We start from the raw sequence: 20,065 nt of genomic DNA, 5'->3' as shown, positions 1-20,065 counted from the left end.
GCTATGTTGAATTCTGGGTACAAGAAGTATAAGAAGGACATGAATAAACTGAAATATCCAGAACGACATGAAGGGCCTCTGGTCTGTGTAATAGGACTGTCAGTTGAAGGAACTCAGCACATTCAGTTCTAAAGATTTGGGGGGAGGGAGGAGGAGGGCAGCATGGTAGCTGTCTTCAAGCCTTTAAAGACCTGTCCTGTGAAGAGGGGAAAAGCCTTACTCAGTCTGGCCCCAGAGGATAGAACCAGATCAGTTTAGCTTTAACAATTCAAGATGTCTTAAAGTGGAGTGGACTGGCTCAGGTGATGGTGGCTTCCATCTTCTTGGAGCCCTATAAACAGAGGCTGGACAAGCACTTGTTGCAAATGTTCTATACCAGAGATTTCCTCTCATGTATGCCTTGGACCAGATGGCTGTGATGGCCTTTCCAACTCTCCAGTTCTGCAGTTCTCTGAAAAGTCAGACTTTGAGGCACATGATAAGCCTGCCATACTGGACATTGCTTAATGTCTTTGTCTTTGCTGACCTTGCACCTAAATGACCCTGTTCTTTCTCATCCAGACAGATCTCCCTGGAACAAAATAGAACTTGCTGGAGAAAATGTGCTCCAACTGTCCCATAAACAGATCAGTTGCTCTCTCAGCAGGGAATGTCTACTCTCCTACTTAGATTGGGGAAATGTGCATACAAAGTGAGCCAAACTTTGACCCGTCACTTGAAGCAAAGTTTTTTATAGGATTTGAAGGAATTTATCTGAGTTCATTTTATAACATCCTCCACCCCCAGTTCCTCATTTGTTCTGGACACCAGAAGTCCTGAAGCATTATGGGAAAGATTATTCTTCTGGCATCTGGAGACTAGGCCAAAAGCAGAAAAGGTTAGAAATCTATCCAGCTTGCTTTTTGTCGGGTGATTTTTCTTTTTCTAGCCAGGCTGACAGATCATAGAGTCTCAGATAAGAATGACTGAGGCCAGTGAACCATTGAGTATTTTATCTAGAATGAACTTCAAACTTTTACCCATGATCACTCATTTAGAGCCCTCTGCTTTTTAGCATTTTAAGCATTATCCAGTCTCAGGAGAAAGATATCAAAATACAGAGGACACCCTGATTGATAATGAGAATCCATTCTTTTCCTACCATTCCCCACTAATCTGGCCATCATGTTTAAAAAAGTTCACATGACTAGCCACAAGTAGAGGACCAACAGTGAAGGCTGATCATAGCAGAGTCTCTTATTTTTCTGTAAAGAATGATACCAATTACATTGGCTCTGAGAAGCATGGTCTCCCTAATGAATGGGCTGCTATGCTTAGAGTTAAGGTTCAAATCCCACTCCTGATGCTAGGTAATCATATGACCTTGTACAAGTTACCATGTGCCCCAGACAACTCTCACAGACTTGTCTCCCAAGTCCTAGAAAGTTATTTTCTATATTGATGGGAGGATAAAATGTGATCCTTTGATCACTTCACATCAACGCAGAGTGCAGCTAGAAAATAATTTTGTGAAACAAAAGGAAATAAGCATGACACAGCTCAGGAAGGTGAGACCAGAAGCATGCGGTTTTGCTTTTGTCTACTTTTAATATTTTTATCAAATATTAAGGCCTAGAACCTCCTTGCCCTGTAGCATCCAAAGCCTTCTCAACATAGTACATCTCTCTGTAAGATCCACCCCTTACTCACACTAATGTATTCCTCCTAAAGCCTCCATTTTATGGAGGGGCCTTCATTCCCCTCCCAATCTTGTTCCTGTCTTCAAAACCATGCCCTTGTACCTGGCACCTTCATTCCCCACCCCTCGCCATTTTCAACTCCTTTTTCTGTGTTTTCTTCTCCCGTTAGAATATAAGTGCCTTGAGGGCAGAGACAGCCTTTTCACTTGTACCAGCTCTTTGCATTCTGTCTGGCACATAGTAAAATGTAAGTGCTTAATAAATGTTTTCTTCCTTCCTTCCTTCCTTGCTTCCTTCCTTCCTTCCTTCCACCTGGGCCCTAAGAACTCTGTAGTGTCCTCTGCACCAACCATCTTATAAACCATGAAACCCCAATAGACTTTAGATTTTATTTTCTTTGGGTCATTCAAGGTCCATCCAGTTCACCTGCAGGATAATCAGACCCTGCAGTTTGGCTTTGGGAGCATCCTATGGATTTGTTTCTTGATGATTGCCCTGCCTCTCCTGCCTCCTCTTTTTATCTTCTGGTAACCAAATTCTTGTCAAATCAGTCTTTCCTACTTAATTTAATTAGTCTAGACTAGTGCCATCCAACATTAGCTTTTCTCACGCACATTCTTGCACACACAGAAAGTTTTAGTGTGAGTTCCACCCCTCCTTTTTTTGTAAATAAAGTACAACTTGACAGTTTTTTTTATTATTAAAGGAAATATGCTTTGAAAAATAAAAAGCTTTTTCAGTATAAAACCCTCGATAGTGGGAAAATGTTGGCAGAGATACAAGAGAGGAAGAGGCAGCTTTAGTGCTGAATTTTTTTTTTTATTCCCTATGTGAGGTCTAAAATATTTCATGTGTGTCTGTGTTACTCAAATCCTCACTGATGCTTCAGCATGGTCTGGCGGTGATCCTTGGTTCTCAAAGATTTTATTAGAGAAATGCAAGCTATGGACAGCCCTACCAAACTGGAAAGCCTTTGAATATAGGTCCAGTGAGGGAATGCACTTCTGATAACTAAGGACAAGAATGAAAATAGGAGGATTAATTTTTTAATCACGGAAATTTCTGAAGACCATCTATTTAGCCCTAGAGATATTATGACCTGAGTTGGCAGAGGGAGTACCATATTGACCAAATCAGATTCTAGAATTAGATGATTTTTGTACAGATCTGCGTTTTGCTCGGTGGAATACCTTATAAGGAAACCTCCTTCTGCCAGTGCCAATCAGCAACTCCCCTTTAACTTAAATTCTTAGGAAACTGCCCAGAGCATTAAGAGGTGAAGCCATTTGCCCAGGGCCATACAGCCTGTATGTGTTGGAGATAGGATTTGAGGCTAGAGTTCTCTTTCTACCAAGTCATACTGTATATGTACATACATGCACAGCTAGTATTTACATAAACATGTCATGTATATTTACATATATAAACATGATCCTCAGTTAAATATTTCTTTTGGGATCTTTGACTTTTATCCAAATCCCATCACCAGTTCTAACCAATTTGCTAAAATTCTACCTCATCATTTTAATTTAACTTTTTTATCACCCTGAAAACTAGCAAATGATGACAAAGTACAAATTCTAATGGATTCATTTCTTTGGGAGTCTCATTTTCCTGAGCAAAGTAAAAGCGTTATTGTAGATCTTTACTAAGGGCCCTCCTAGATCTACAGTTCTGTTCATTGTGAGACTAAGATTCAATTTCATGTAATAGCCAACAATTCTCAGCTGGCCAGGCTGTACTGAGAAATGAATATTCAGTGATTTGCCAAATTTATATATTCTGGGAATTAAAAAACATGTAAGCAACCTTGGATGGCATATACATACATACATACACACACACACACACACACACACACACACGTCTTTCCTCACCTCAAAACAAAAGTGGAAAGACAAAGAAACAACCTCCTAACGAATAGAACTTTGCTTCTATGTAAGCCCCTCTCCTAATGGTGTTTCTCTTGATCATTGGTTTTCTGGCCACCTAGTTTCTGTCTTTTTAAACTGGAGCATCTGCTATTGCTGATTTTAAAGCCACTATGAGATATGCCTTGTTAATGGTTTTCTACTGGTTCCCTTAGAATGGCCCTCAAAGGCTTCCAGGTAACTTAAAACCATATTTCTGAATCAGCCTGCTTTCGTTACTATCCATAGCTTTTCAAGCATATTTACCCTTCTAGCTTATCAACTCACCAAAACAGAACATTTAAAACACAGTTAAACAAATCATAAAAGCTTTTTAAAACAAATTTAAAGTGATTTCTTCACTAGGACAATAAAATAAAACAATTAGTTCAAAAATAGCTAAGGAGAATAAATGCTTGTTGGGTTGGATAGAATAACTGAGTTGGGAGGACAGCTCCATTGGTTGAAGGTTGGTCCTTAATGAACAAAGGGTTCCAGGTTCAACCCTGCTCATAGCCAGTTGACTTCTCTTGCAAAATAGCTGTTCTGAGGTAGCAACTCACAGAATCCCCTATCCTGGCCCATACACATGGATGCAAGCTTGCTCATGTGTAAGACCGATTTAAGAGTGGTGATATCTAGTACAAATCTATCATTGAATCTAGAAAGTAATTCAAGCCATGTGTTCTAATGAAGATTAGGCAATGGTATGATTTTCATGTATGATAGATGGCACACGTGTCAATAAGTATTTCATGAAAAAGGATGAATAGGTGACCAAACTTGAATCCAGACCCCACCCACAAAAGGAGATTGAGAGAAGGGGCTGCTGGGTGATCTACTCAGGTACAGAGAGGCAGTGTTCCCATGGGAACATTCAAGGACAAAGGAAGCATTACATGTGTCCTGATGGTAGTGAAAGATTACTGTTCTTGGCTCCCAGCTATGTCTGAGGCTGTGGAATCTCTGGACCGGACCACTAATGCCTCCTTTTCCTCTTGCCCCAGGCTGACAGAGCAGGAAAGTAGTCATAGACAGTATGAAACCACAAGTGCTGGTCCAAATTATGGGCTAGACCAGGTACCAGCTTTAGCAAAGATACTTAACTATCTTTAAAAACCTGGGCACAAGTCCATTGGCCTTTCAAACTTTGTCTCCTTTTCTGTCATGGATTGGGTTGTTGTAGTTTAATATGGCGCTACTGATAATCTTTTTCCTTTGGTTTCTGCTTCTGCTCCATGAGGCCATGTTAAAATAATAATAGCATTCTTGCCAATGGCCGTTCCTTACGTACCCCTCCCCCAGTAATCAGTTCTGATTCATCCTATGCACTTACCTGGCAACTCTAGAGTCTGATCCAATACCAGCATTCAAAACACAAAACAAACTCTGGTGCCAATTCCCTCTATGACTGTCCCTGAAAGTGAGTCACTTCATTGAACCTGAAATCTTGTTCCTTATTTTTCCACATTGGGGCAGATAAGTTGTGCCACAGTGCAGAGTGCAGGAAGACATCTTCCTGAGTTCAAATCCAGCCTCAGATTCTAGTTGTGTGACCCTGGGCAAGTCACATAACCCTCTTTGCCTCAGTTTCCTCATCTGTCATATGAGCTGGAGAAGGAGATGGCAAACCACTTCTGTGAGTTTGCAAAGACAATCCCAAATAGGGTCACGAAGAGTCAAGCACAAGTGAAAAAGACTGAACAAACAACAATTGTTTATAACAGCACTTTCATGTTAAGTAGTGGAACTTAATGCCCCAATGAAATATAATGAAAACTAAATAAACTGTAGTAGGTGTGTATTTTTTGTTAGTCTTCTGCATTTAAAGGTTAATTTTAGACAGGCAAGTTTTTTTTTTTCCTTTGTAATTCTAAGCATCTTTCTTTCAAAGTAAACATTCTATAAGAAATCTTGGCAGCCCTTGGACATAGATAGGAAATAAGAACTTGAACTTTCACTTTGCAGAAGAGGAAAGTGGAACAGGGAAAATGTAAATGACTTGCCCAGGATCTTACAGCAGATGAGCATCACATCCAGGAGTCAGACATCTTATGTGGGCCAGACTTGTGCAACCCTTGCCCATTTTACAAACCTCTGACTCTTTGCAAACACAGATGACTCTCCTCCCACACCAGGAGCCTGCTGATGGAAAGCATAAACATGCAAATATGATCTGACCTTGTCTGCTCCCTGCCCCTTGAGTAATTATTGAACAAATAATCCAGGAGCTGTAAAAGATCTCAGGGTCCATGGGGCACAAAATAAGAAGAGAGAGGTTCTTTCCATGTGAATCATGCTGTCCTTCCCAGAATACGATTGAAGGAGAGTGAAGTCTGAGTCTGTGGTCATTTGAAAGTATTGATCTGTTGCTGTCTCTGAAAATTAAACCAAATAAAATTATAGGGCATATAGAATATCTTTTTAATATACATATATTCCAAGGCTTAAATGAACTGCTAATATCCATTAGTGATTTACAAGGTCCCAGATAAGACCTTTGTTTACACAATATTCTCAGCTAAATGGTTTGTTCAGTGTGTGCTCTTAGACCAGGAAAGGGCTCCATACACACCATTTTGATGTGCCACTTAACCCCTGATGAAGCTGATAGACATAAATTTAACAGCAAATGATGTTAGCTAGCTATGTGATTTACCTACCACTTAGCCTCTCCTAGAACATTTGCAATGAGAAATTACTGTAAGTCTATCTATACCATTGGTAGGGGCAGCTAGGTGGTACAGTGGATAGAGTGAGTGGATGATCAGGAAGATGAGTCTTCCTGAGTTCAAATCTGGCCTCAGATGCTTACTAGCTGTATGACCCTGGGTAAGTCACTTAGTCCTATTTGCCTAAGTTTCCTTACCTGTCAAATGAACTGGAGAAGGAAATGGCAAACCACTCTAGTATCTTTGCCAAGAAAACCCCAAATGGGGTCATAGAGTCAAACATGACTGAAAATAACCAAACGACAATAGCAAAATGTCATTGGTAGATAGCTCCTTTTGGTAGAAAGAGTTTTCTTTTCTCCAAGTCAGTTAAATAATGCAACATATATTTATTATTAAGCATGCATCCAAGGCCCAGTGCAACACATTAGAGACACATGAACAAAAATGAAACAGTCTCTGCCTTCAAGGAGTTATCCTCTTAACTAAAAAGAGGAAGTTGACTTCCTTGTAACGTTCACCTATTTGTTGTAATTTGATAAAGTTCTTCCACAAGACAGCTCTTCAAATGTTTGAAGACAATTATTTTATCTTCCCCCAGTTCCAAGCCTTCTTTCCATCATACTAAAGGGCTCTAAGTTCTTTCACAATTTTCCATAAAACATGGTTACACCATCTTGATCATCATTCCCTGGACTTTTTTCAATTTGTCCATATCCGTCTTACTGAGTAGCACCTAGAATTGAATGCATTGTTCTAGATTGGTCTTATCAGCATGGCTCACTGTGAACCTGTTAAATCAATTTGGAGACTAGACATTGGTCTTTTTTCATAGGAACTGATGCCAACCCAAGTTTTGCCCTCATTCTTTATTTGTGTGGTTACCATCCATTTTCACAATTTTGTTTATGTTACTTTTCAATTTCCTAATCTTAGTTGGGTGGATGCTCCCAACTAACTTTTGAGTTTTGAATTCATCCACTACATTAGCTCCCCTTCCCAACTTTGTGTCTTCAGTAAATTGCATGGTGCCTTCATTCAAATTCTTGAAAACAAACGCTGAGTAGAGCAGGGCCAGAAACTACTTAAAAATCAGAACCGAGTCAAAGACTTCCCTTCTTTTGAGCCATTTTTTTTACAAGCAAAAATAAGTCTCCTTTGCCTTCTTTCTTGCCTTTTCTCTTCACTTCTCTAGCACACCTGAGTTTGGCATTAACATTGTGTCTAAGAGAGATTTTTCCAGAGGTGCCAGGAATGGAATACAAGTCAGCAATTCTTGGGCAGGATCAAAGAGTTTTTGGTGAATTAGAGAGTACTTTTGTTTTGGATTCAAGTTAATTTTTTTCTTTTGGCAGGAAGTTTGCAGTGGGTTCTCCTAGATGGATCACAGAACCCTCAAGGGCAAAAAGCAGTACACAAGCCACCTCTCCCACCCACCTTTCCTGCAACTGTTTTAACATCAAAGCCCATTTCAGTGTTTACCTGCTCCCCTCACCTAAATGGGACTGCTTTTTAAAAATTTGATAAATATTTATACTTTTCAAAAATTATTAGAATGAAAATATTTCTTCAATATTTTGATAGATTTATGATCTCATCAATGTGTTTCCTCCCTGGCCCCAACAACTAGGTACTAACCTTTCCATGCTTTCTCATCTATGAATCTTATTCATGTTCTACGATCATAATATTAATAATAACAGTGTTTGTATAGTGCTTTAAGGTTTTCAGGGTGTTTTACAGATGTTTTCCCATTTTGCTCTCATAGCGGCACTGGGAAGCAAATACTATTATTATCATCACCTTTTTAAACATAAGGAAACTGAGACAGGTAGTTTTAAGTGATTTGTCCCAGGGTCACACAACTGGCTGGTATTAGAGGCTGGATTTAAAAACAAGTCTTCCTACCTCCATTGCCAGTACACTACCCACTGTACCACTAGGGTCTTTGAGCCTTCCTACCTTTCAGATACAACTTCTTTATATCTTCTGAAAGTGCGTCAGTATCAGTATTTGTTTTCTCCATTTGTGGATCAGCCCTTCACTAATTACACAAACATCACCTCTGGAGTTGTCACATTTCACATACTACTGATTTTGTTGTTGAGTTGTTTCAGTCATGTCCAATTCTTCATGACCCTATTGGGTTTTTCTTGGCAAAGACACTGGAGTGGTTTTGTCACTTCCTTCTCCAGTTCATTTGACAGATGAGGAAAGTGAGGCAAACAGGGTTAAGTGAATTGCCTTGAGTTATACAACTAGAAGTGTTTGAGGCCAGAATTGAACTCAGGAAAATGAGTCTTCCTGACTCCAGGCCTGGCATTCTATCTTCTATGCCACCTAGCTCCCAAATGCTAAGAATTACATTAATGTTTTGTAATGAGTCTACAAGCTATGGGATTCTTGACACCTTTCAGACCACCTTGCTGTGCCACAGTCACTTCATAAGGAGAAGAGAACAGGACTCAGACCCATGGTGTACTTGTCTTTCTTTCACCAAAACATCCATGATCTGGTGGGCAGATTCCTAGCAGGGAGATTCTTTACCTTAGCTAAAGACTGGTCCTGAGTTGCAGAGACCAATTTGTTGTTTTGTTTTGTTTCTTTAAATTAATTCTGTTTAAGATAATAACTCTAGAGTTAGAAGGAATCTCTGGGGCCATCTCATGTAGCCCCCTTATTTTTTAGATGAAGATAGAGAGGTCCAGGGATGTTCAATGCCTTGCCCAGGGTAATAAGAATCAAAGGTAGAATTTGAATCCAAATTTCAAGCCAGTGTTGTTGACTCTATACCATACTGCCTCCTTACTTATTTGAGGGAACCAAAATAGCCATATGTGATTTGTTGTGTTTATGCAATACTAGGTAGGCAGAGTTTACATATATATTTGGGGGGAGGTAGGAGAGAAAGAAAGAGAAGCAAAAGAACCTAGAAGACATTCAAAGAATAGCAAGTCATTCAGTTTGGATAAAACCTATCAGTAAATTTAGCTTAGCATGGTGCATGGCATGTAGTAGGTGCTATTTGATAAAATGAAGTTGGAGATGGTAAAACTGGAAAGATAAGTCAGGGCCAGATGGTAAAGAGTATTAAATGCCTTATTAGGGAGTTTGGACTTTATTGTCCAGCTAATGGAAAGCCATTGAAGATTTTGAGTATATCAGTGACATGATTAATTCTGTGGAAATTTAATCTTGAAGTGTATAAGATGGGCCAGAGGAACCAGTGTCTGCTGGACAGGTCTAGTTAGGAGGCACTGACAAGGATCTAGAGGAGAGGGTTGAGGATGACAATAGGGTGATCTCTAGAAGGATGGAAAGGAGGGAAGGATAGGAGAAATACTGTGGCTAATTGAATGCTAGCACATGGAGGGAACTTAGGAGAAGGAAGACTCAGAGGCTATCCTGAGGTTTTAAATCTGAGTGACTGAGAGGATGATAATGCCTTCCTCCATGACAAAAGTAGGGAGTTAAAGAGGGAGGAACTGTTTTGGTGGGGATGAGAAGAAAATGAATTCTGTTTTGGACAGGTTGACTTTGAGGAGCTCTTGGGACATCCAGCAACAAACATTCATTAAGCACAATGTGTGTATGTGTATGTGTCACAGCAATGCCACATCAGGTACCAGGATACAATAGTAAACACACAACAATCTTTGTACTCAAAGACTATATTCTCCTGGATGGAAACACTACCACAGATCCATAAATACAAAATAACTGCAAGGGAAAAGGGAAATGTCATCAGTTTGGGTATTATCCACCTGGGTATTTTCACTGAGAGTTCTAGGAAAATATGGGGTTGTTAATAAAGAGTACCATCAGCAGGGAAGAGGAGAGAAGGCTATGTATAGAACATCATGGCCCATTTATTTCCAAGAGAGAAGAGGAGGTAAAGGAATGTCAATAAACATTTATTAAGCTTCTTCCATGATACAGAAAAAAAGGCAAGAGATAGTTCCCTGCTCTCAGGGAGTTCAGTCTAATGGAGGAGACATCATGCAAACATCTTGTTCAATCATTCAATTGTATCTGACTCTTTGTGACTCTGTGGATCATATCATACTTTCTGTGGTGTTTTCTTGGCAGCGATACTGAAATGGTTTGCCATTCATTTTCTTCTCCAGTGGATTAAGGCAAACAGAAGTTAAGTGACTTGCCCAGGGTCACACAGAGCTGATCTGAATTTGGGTCTTCCTGCCCGTACACCCAGCACTGTATTCACTGAGCCACTTAGCAGCCTGGATACAAACTACATACGCAAAAATATATTACAAGATAAATTGGGGACGGTCTAAAAGGGAAGGCACTAAGATTGAAGATGACTGGGAAACACTTCTTGTAGAAGGTGAGATGTTAGCCAAGACTTCAAGGAAGCCATGGAAAGCTAGGAGGCTGAAATAAGAAGGGAGAATGTTCCAAGCAGAGGACACAGCCAGCGAAAACACTCAAGAGTTGGGAGACGGAGTGTTTTGAACAAGGAACAGCAAGGAGGCCAGTGTTACTGAATCAGAGAGTACATAACGTGCAGGAAGTAACATGTAGGAAGACTAGGAAGGTAGAAGGGGAGTGAATTATGAAACCAAATAGAAGATTGCATTTTGTAAACTTTCTTGGAAATAGGGAGTGTCTGGAGTTATTGACTAGTGGGGTGATATAATCAGACTGGCATTTTGGGGAAATCATCTTGAAAGTTGAATGGAGAGTGGATTGTAGTGGGAAGAAGCTTGAAGCAGGGAGACTAAACAGCAGGCTAGAAAGTCAGGAAGGAAATGAAAAAGTACGTGCCAAGAGGGAGGAGAACCAGAGCATGTATTGGTAGACAGAGTATCTGTTCATCAGTGCCAGATGTTACAGAAGAAAGTTTCCTTCCAAGACAAAAAGGAAGAAGAAAAATACTTGTAAAAAAAGCATTTTGCACAGTAACTGGCACATAGTAGGTGTTATATAAATATGTGTTCTCTTCCCTTTCCCTTCCCCCTTCAGATCTGATCATCCATTGGTCAGCAGTGACTTAAGTCTGTAGCAATAGTGGAGTGATTTGGGTTGCAAAGGATTGAGTGGGTATTGATGGACCAAAGCAGCAAGTGTAGGAAAGTGGGGCAGTTAACGACAGAAATAAAATAAAAATGGAGTATCAAATATGAGGCAGATGTGTGTGTGTGTGTGTGTGTGTGTGTGTGTGTGTGTTCTACCCAAGGTGGGTAGAGAATATTTTTAAAATTGCTTTGTATGCCACACTGATGACAGAGAAGTGGCAGATAATAGTAATGATGAAGATGATGGTGATGATGGTCATAATCATTTAGATACTGATATAAAATTAGCCAAATTTAATATGTGTGTTTATACATATATACCCACATAAACATGTACATATTCCTATTGGTACCTCATCAGAGTAGAAGTATTATTATTCCCATTTGAGGGAAGGAAACTGAGCCTGAGGTACAGTTACTTGCCTATAGTCAAAAAGCTAGTAAATGCAAGAAGTGAGATTTGAACTCAAGTCTTCCGGATTCTGAGGACAGTACTATCTCCAGTATGCCACCTCTCAGCTCATCCCAGTTAAAAGTCTACCTGTGCATAGTACTGTCCGAAACATGGCCCTGTGGGACAATGGAATAGAGCACTGATTCTGGAGTCCTAAGATTGGTTTTAAACTCTACCTCTGCCATTTACAACCTTCATGACCTTGGGTAAATTACTTAAACTCCCTGGGCCCCAGGCTTCTCACTTGCAAAATAAAGGGATTGAACTAGATCATCTATGAGATCCCTTTCAAGTGTAGAGCTGTGATCCTATGAACTTAAGTCTCACTTTCTGAAAAACCCCCATTAGCAACTATTTAGAAATTTGTTCCAAGGAACCTAGACCTCCAAAACATAGTTCCTTAAACTTTTGCAAATATTACTGGTACCATGCTACTAAAGGCCAAAGGGACCTTGGACAAATTAATTCTTGTCTCAGTCTCAGTTTACTTGTCTTTAATATGAAGGACTGTAGGATTATAGAAACTAAATACAAAATTCTCTTGTACTTGTATAGGGCTTTCTATTTTATAAAACACTCTCTCATTCAGTCTTTACTAACAAACAGAAGCCCATGAGGAAAGGTTAAATCAGAGGGTTCAGAACTGGAAGAGACATAGGATCACAGGTATAGTACCAGAAGAAGCCTTAAAGCTTATCTCACTCAGCTTCCTTATTATACAGAAGAGTGAACTGAGGCATAGACAGGTGAGATAACTTGCCCAAAATCACCCAGACAATAAGAGGCAGAGTCAGGAAATGAACTCAGATCCTCTTCCTCTAAATTCAGCAATCTCATCATTGTACAAGGCTATTCCTAGCTTAGACTAGAGGAGGGGTGGGGAACCTGTAACTTTGAGGCCACATGTGGCCCTCTAGGTCCTCAAGTGTAGCCATTTGATGGAATCCAAATTTCACAGAACTAATCCCCTTAATAAAAGGATGTGTTCTGTGAAGTCTGGATTCAAAGGACCACATTTGAGGACCTAGAGGACCACATGTGGCCTCAAGGCTGCAGATTCCCCACTCCTGGACTAGAATGATCTGTGATGTTCTCTCTGACTGTAATATTTTATCATCCTTATGAGTCAATCCAAAATTGCCTCAGTAGGTCCCAGTCTGCCTTGGTCTAACCCTAGGAAATTTAATCCAGTCCAGACTTGGGGGTTACAGAAAATGTCCTTCACTTTCCAAAGATCTATCATGATCCCAGCAAACAGAAGCCCTACCCAATATAAGCCGAACCTCCTACAGGCATTCTAGCCAAAATAAGCAGTGGTATTTTTGAAAGTGAAGTCTGCCTTAGTGGTATGGCACTTCCTTCCAGCCCCTGATCCATCTTATTTCCTATTCAAAACCAGGTCTAGACTGGTTGGCAGTTTTTATAGCAAATGAGCTCAACTCTTTTCCAATTTAATTTTCTTAGATCCTGGGGAACATGACCCCGATGGAGCAGAGGTGGGCAGATTTGGGAAGAAAACTTCTAACCTTACTAAGCAACCAAGAACCCTGGAATCTGTTATCTAAATTGTTCAACAAACCAAATTCTACTCAGTTGATCAGTGTGGGAAGAGTGTCCAGGACTGAGCCAATAGGGATAGGATTTGAAAGTTATGATTCCCAAAGTCTGGAATGATACTACAAATTGAATGGAAAGCTAAGAGTTGAAAAGTCATTAAACGTATATTAACACCTATGAAAAGGATCCTCAAAAACAAATGAGGGTAGACTAAATCATAGAATTTAGAGCTAAAAGAGACCTAGAAATCTTCCAGTCCAGCTTCTTCACTATATAGATGAGAACACTAAGTCCCCAGGGCACTTAGGCTTTCACAACCTGGCCCCATCCTGAGTCTTCATTTGTTACACATTACTACCTTTTTTATGTTCCATAATATGCAGTCAAACTGGCCACCCTGCTGTTCCTCACACTCCACACTCAGAGCCATCAGACGTGCCTAGAATGCTCTTTCTCCTCACCTCTGCTTCATTACGTCCTAAGTTTCCTTCATACCTCAGCTCAGACACCACCTTGGGGAAAGCATGAGACCTTCCTGATCCCCCTAGCAGCTAGGTGATCCAGTGGATAGAGCACCAGTGCTCTACCTCAGACACTTGACACTCAGTAGCTGTGTGACTTTGGGCAAGTCACTTGCCTCATCCTGAGCCATCTCCAGTCATCTTGATGAATATCTGGTCACTGGATTCAGATGGCTCTGGAGGAGAAGTGAGACTAGTGACCTGCACAGCCCTCCCTCACTCAAAACAAAGTCAAGTGCAAGTCATGTCATTATTTCTCTGATGGCATGGTCTTCTTCGGCAACAAAGGACAAACACACACACACTATACCTGCTTGGTACATGTTGTTAGTACAGAGACAGAGAGACAGATAGATATGCATGCTGTCTCTCCCACAAAAATGTAAGCCCCTTGAGGACAGGGACTGTTCCATTTTGTTTTGCTAGCACTAAACACAGAGTGGTACTTAATAAATACTTATTAACTGATAGGTTAAGCAGTTTACCTGAGGCCACATAGGCAATAGAGCTTGGATTCCCTTTCAAGTCTCTTGACTCCAAATCTTATGTTCTTTCTGTTGTACCACACTTCTTTTCCCTTTACATATTGATTAGTCCTTATTTTACAATTTAGGAAACCGAGGTCCAGAAATGTTGACAAATCCAATATCACATAGCACCAGTCAACACTCAAACCCAGAGTTCCTGACTCCAGATTTCCAGTGCTTTGTCTAGTACCCCAAACTACCTCCCCTCCTTGTTTTACAAAGCAGATTATATTTCCTTTAGGCTGATTTTAATTTTGCCCAAAGCATCTAACCCTTTAATAAAATCAGATCTGTATTTTGGTTTGAAATATTCTAATGGCGGTATATATTTTTCTTCATTGCAGGTCCCACTACTTGTTTGAATAGTGTATAAAGAACAGATAATTGCAAAAGCTAACCCCATAACGCACCCATAATCATCATTCAAGGACTTGGAGCGGTGAGGAACATCACAAGTCGGTATTACTCTCTTGTCTATAAGCCAAAATATATGTAGTTAATTTTCAGCATGTTCCTGTATAATGGTTCAAAGGGAAAAAATACTTTTTGCTGCCCAACCTGTGTGCCAAGGAAATGTGCTCTGCCTCTGAATACGTTTCAGGTTGCCAATAAACTATTCTTGTTGGCAGGTTAATAAAAATATAAATATTGTGTAGCCCAGCACTACAACACTCACACTTAATTATCCATTTGGGCAAAATGGAAAGAAGATCTTTGTCCTCTACTGATTACAGACTGCTGCCAAGCCTTTTTACCGTATACAGCTGTTCGAAAAACATCTACTCATTGGAAAGCTGCAAGCAGGAGATAAAAGGGTCAGTGACCAGTTAAATGCAGTTGGAAAGTAATACAGGGCCTATATGTCTTGGAAGGAATTTTGAAAAGGGTGTTGTGACTTTTTCATAGCTGATTCCTGCTTCCACATACTTTGGGGAGTATAATCCCATGGTGTTTCATAGATCACTATCTGACCCACTGTTTTTCTTTAAACAGCATATCCCAATCCCATGATATTTCTCAAAGTCTTGTCATTTGCATAGGATCCATGTTGTGAGGCACTGAAAAGCAGTCAGTTTCAGATCCTCATCAGGACCAGGGAGCAGTCTTTAGTGACCATAGCATAGGTTGTCTCTGAAGCTTGTCACATGTGGGGGATATGAAGTATAAGCTCCAACTGCAGTGCTGCCTACTGACCCCAAAGAACATCCATAAACCCTCTTGGTCTCTGAGAGCACTAAGAAAGGGGAAATCATGTGTTTACATGCTGAAGAGATTGAATTGGTGTGGGAAATGACTTTGAGAATTTTGCTTAATGATTCATGATCGGGGACTCAGGCTTGTCCCTGCACTCCAGGATCCCTGCCTTTCCCATCCTTGTAACATAAATCTTCTTATAGCATCCTGTTTGGTGTCACCAGTATTTATAACAAAGTTTAACTATTCTTAGCATTCTGTATATATCCTTAAAAGTATTTTGTTAAATTGAAATAACTTTAAAAGATAAATAGCAATCGTGAGGATTTCTTTTCCTATTGTCTATATCATCTTGGAAAAAAAGGAATTAAAAAAATCTGTATTTTAATTTTTTAATGATCTCTTCAGCTCTGGGCATCATGTAAAATGGGAAACTTGTTTTTCTTTGCTTCAACTTAAACCAGAGCTACACATGTCACTAACTTTCCAAAGTGAGGAGAGCATTCAGCCAATTGCTTTTATCTGCAACTGTCTGTATTATCTGACTGTTAGTGCCACAAATAAAACAAATTAAGTTGTTATAATCGTGTGAATTTCCATGACTCTGTTTCTCATTTTGTTTTGGGGGTGCAGATATCCCTAGGGCACAGGTGTGGCCATATCACTCTGCAGCTCAAAGAGCTTCCTGTTGCCTCAAAGATAACTAATTCCACCACCTGACATTGAAAGCCTTTCACAGTCTGACCTAAACTAGCTTTCCAGACATATTTCACATTCTTCCCGGTAAAACACTCCAGGAAAAGACATTTGTTGCCTGTGTCTGAAATATACCGACCCCCTTCCCTATACCTCTTGGCATCCCTAGTTGCCTTTGAGGTTCAATTCTGGTGTCACCTCTAACATTTGGCCTACCCTGATCTCCCCAATTGTTAGCACTCTCACCATAAAAATTATGTTGTATTCCTTTTTGTCTTTTTACACATTGTGTGTCCCAACCCCCGTAAGTGTCATCTCCTCAAGAGTGAGGAGTTTTCATTTTTCATTTCTATATCTATTGCACTTAGCACAATGCTTGGCACATAGCACGTAGATACTTAATAAGTGCTTGATAAATTTAGAAACGTCTGAAGCCACCGAGCCAAACTTAGAATGATACACTCCCTTCACTGCTTCATGTATTCCTTGTTTCCCCTTTCACATCTGTCCAGGCCTCAGTTTCCACATCTATAAGATGGAGTTGTTGGACTGGATGATCTTCAAGTGCTCTGAGTTCTTTGAGTTACTGTAGGCTGTTCAGTACAACTCTAGGGAGCAGAGAAACCCAGAGATCTGTGGATCCTGCCCACAAATAGAGATTTCATTCGAGTCAAGATTGAGCTAGGAATCCCCCTTGTCAACAGACAATTGTCAATACTGCTTGGTGCTGTCCATACAGAAGGAGGTATAGACAACACAGAGAAGAGAGGTCATATTTTCCTGTTAAATGGCCATCTGGTATTTTAGTTTTCTGAGGAAGAAGGGAGAACAAAACATTGTAAATAAAACATCTATAAAAGTTTTCCTTAGTTAAAAAAACCAGAATTTTCACAATCTATATTTTGAACAAACCTGAGTTTCAAAAAACAAAACCAGGATATAATGTGAAATGAATTCTAGAACGTTATAGAACACATGAAACATTATATAAATGCTCTCTTTTACTGTGAATTCAACATTTTTTTCAAGTTGCTTTCATAAGCTTTATCTCATTGTTTGGAAAAAAACAAGTAACGTTAGCCCCATTTCAAAAATGGGCAAGCCAAAGTCCAAGAATGTTAAATTATTTGTCCAAGATGTCCAAGCTTTGTTCTGGAACTCAGATCTCATGGTGTGTAGGATGGTGAACTTTCCACTACCTCCATTATGTTGAGAAGGATCAAGATTCCAAAGGAGGTTGCAGAGTTGGGTGCTCTTCTAGACACATAATATTAAAAGGAGAACATCTACTGGTCTTGCATTCAGCTCTCAGTTTGTTTCTCAAGACTAACAACTTAGGATATGTCGTTCTTCTGAAAGGACCAGTTTATTATTAATCAATATGTCCAGGACCTGTGGATTTCACCAGTGTAAAATTCTCTGCACCAATGCAGATCCTGAATGTTATCTAAGCCTCAGAGATTAGTGATTTAACAAAGTTCTCTTTTAGGCACTTGAAAGTCCTTCACAGTCTGATTCCAATTTGCCTTTCTGGGTTGATTAGACATTATTCTACTTGAGGCACTTTGTGTTCCAGGCAAATTGCCCTCCCTGATGTTCCACCTACATGACATTCTATCTCCCACTTTCTTGTCTTTGCCCAGGCTACCCTCCATACCAAGTCTCCTCAGTTTTGCTTTGTGGAACCTTAGTTTCCCTTCAAAGCTCTTCTCAAATGCCTCAAGAGGCCTTCTTTGACTTCCTCACTTGTTAGTGCTCCACTTCCCACTGAAGTTGTAAATAAATATTTTGTATTAACTTATTTGTACGTGTACATGTCATTCATCCCCATGAGAACCTAAGATCCTTGAGGTCAGAGACTGTGTCATTTTTCTACAATGCCTGGCCCTTTTGGGGGGAGAAGGGGGAGGGAAGAAGGGGAGAAAGGTATTAAGAAGGTTATCTGGCCTGTGATTTCTTATTAGGATGGGGGATTTTTGACCCAATCGCCTCTATCAGTGCAGATCAGCAACTGTTCTGAAGCATATTGTCTTAATTTTGGGGGGGCACTGAGAAATTAAGTGACTTGCCCAGGGATCCCCAAACAGAATAGGTTAATGGCAAGACTTGTACCCTTCTGTCTGCCCATGAGACCTATACTCTACTATTCCAGCATACCTTAGTTCAACGTGGTACTAGGAAATCATTGAGGGATACTAGGAATCTCATCCGGTAAGTTAATGCTTTTGAGAGATGTCCTGCCCCAGGAAGCTGCTGCTTTTGCTGAATTTGGTACCACAGGGAAAGGCTCTGTCCTGTGTTCAGGGGAGGGGAAGTCTGGGGCAGAGATTTCTAACCTTTAGGGACTTAGTGTAACACCAACCTTTCGTTGCTTATCTCCTTTCACAGCAGGTCCCACCCTCTAACTCACCAGGGTAAATAGGCCAGAGCCCTTTTATAATGCCAGTGTCCAAGCATAGGAAGTGACGCTGGTAGTGGAGACTGACAGTGCTGTAGTCTAGCGCCAGTGCAATATTCAAAATGCCTATGGCAGCTATGAATATACCAGCACAGTTCTGAATTGCAAAATACAACACACTCTCCACATGGAAGACAGAACCTAAACATTTATTCAAACACCGGAAAGTCAGATCCCAACACTAGAAAACCAAATTCATCACAGCAACAAAGAAATCCATCATAGAACCAAGAAGTCTATCCACATGACCAGGCCTTCCCACCAACAGGCTCCCCTAAGCAAAATACACTTCTCTCACTCATAGCCAGCTACCTGCCTTCACTGTCCTTCTCAGCTCTGACTAGTCTGACCAACTTCCTCTCAGCTCTTCTCTTCCTGTTCCACCTGCTCAGCAAGCTCCTCCCACTACATTTGACTCAGGCTTCCATATGATTTAAGCAGGTTGCATGGGCCTATTAATGGATGGAAAAGATCTTCAAATTAAGCAAAAAAAGCACATTAACAATATATATGGCAGGCATCTTTTTACCAGGTGGAAGTATGTTTAGCAGACACTGTCTCCACCCTTGGCATAGCTGTGTGGTATCATTATTGTTCTTAAAACACAAAATTCTCAAAATACCATTGACTTTGAGATGACAAGGAATCCTGTCAAGTGTCCAGAAACTGGTTAAAAAGCAGGAGCAGCCAGTCACTCTAAGATGCTGGTTCTCATGTTATCCAACACCACCTTTACCAACGTCTACCTTTTTTTACTGCCTAAGATACTGAAAACTACTGCTGGTAGCCTTAAGAACACAGAGGACCAAGGTCCAAACCCCAAGCCTGATGCTTTCTCACAGTATGACCCTGGGCCAAGTCACTTGACCTCAGTTTCCTCATCCATAAAATTAGATTTGAAGACCTGAATTCAAAAATACTAGCTATGGAACCTTAGGCAAGACACTTAACTTCTCTGTCCCTCAGTTTTTTCATCTGTAAAATGGGGAAGTTGGACTTGGTAGGTAGTTGCTGAGTTCCCTACCATTTCTAAAGCTATAATACTATGACTAAATGGCCTCTGAGATCCCTCCCAACTCCTGAACAACTCTGTGATCATGAACACTTTTTCCAAACCTCTACCAAAGCCCTTATTCCTCCTTACCTTATAGCCTAGTCTGAGAAACTTTTCTCCCTAAAAACCAAGTATTTTTATAGGGACAGCTGCAATAAATTATCCCTGCCTTCATTCTGTAGGTAAGACTGTAGCCCAGGTGTGGGAATGGCTAGACAGTGGAGAAATAAAAATTAATCAATTGTGCGCTTAATGGATATCTATCACTGTTATGTACTCAGGACATAAGTATGCCCTTGGAGGT

General features: G+C 40.3%; 1 protein-coding gene across 15 annotated transcripts in view; it reads left to right on the top strand.

The window, feature by feature from the left end:
- The window catches only part of COBL (cordon-bleu WH2 repeat protein), a 346,611-nt gene extending 330,474 nt beyond the window's left edge, over positions 1–16,137 (top strand). For all 15 annotated transcript variants that reach the window (XM_072598182.1, XM_072598180.1, XM_072598174.1 and 12 more), the window contains one exon: positions 14,704–16,137. In XM_072598182.1, coding sequence (XP_072454283.1) covers positions 14,704–14,721 — 18 coding nt within the window. In that variant the 3' untranslated portion in view covers positions 14,722–16,137. The remainder of the gene's footprint in view (positions 1–14,703) is intronic.
- The last annotated feature ends 3,928 nt before the right edge of the window (positions 16,138–20,065 follow it).

The sequence above is a fragment of the Notamacropus eugenii genome, chromosome 3 (assembly GCF_028372415.1).
Source record: "Notamacropus eugenii isolate mMacEug1 chromosome 3, mMacEug1.pri_v2, whole genome shotgun sequence".
Classification (NCBI taxonomy): Eukaryota; Metazoa; Chordata; class Mammalia; order Diprotodontia; family Macropodidae; genus Notamacropus; species Notamacropus eugenii.
This window is presented reverse-complemented; position numbering and strand designations above follow the sequence as displayed.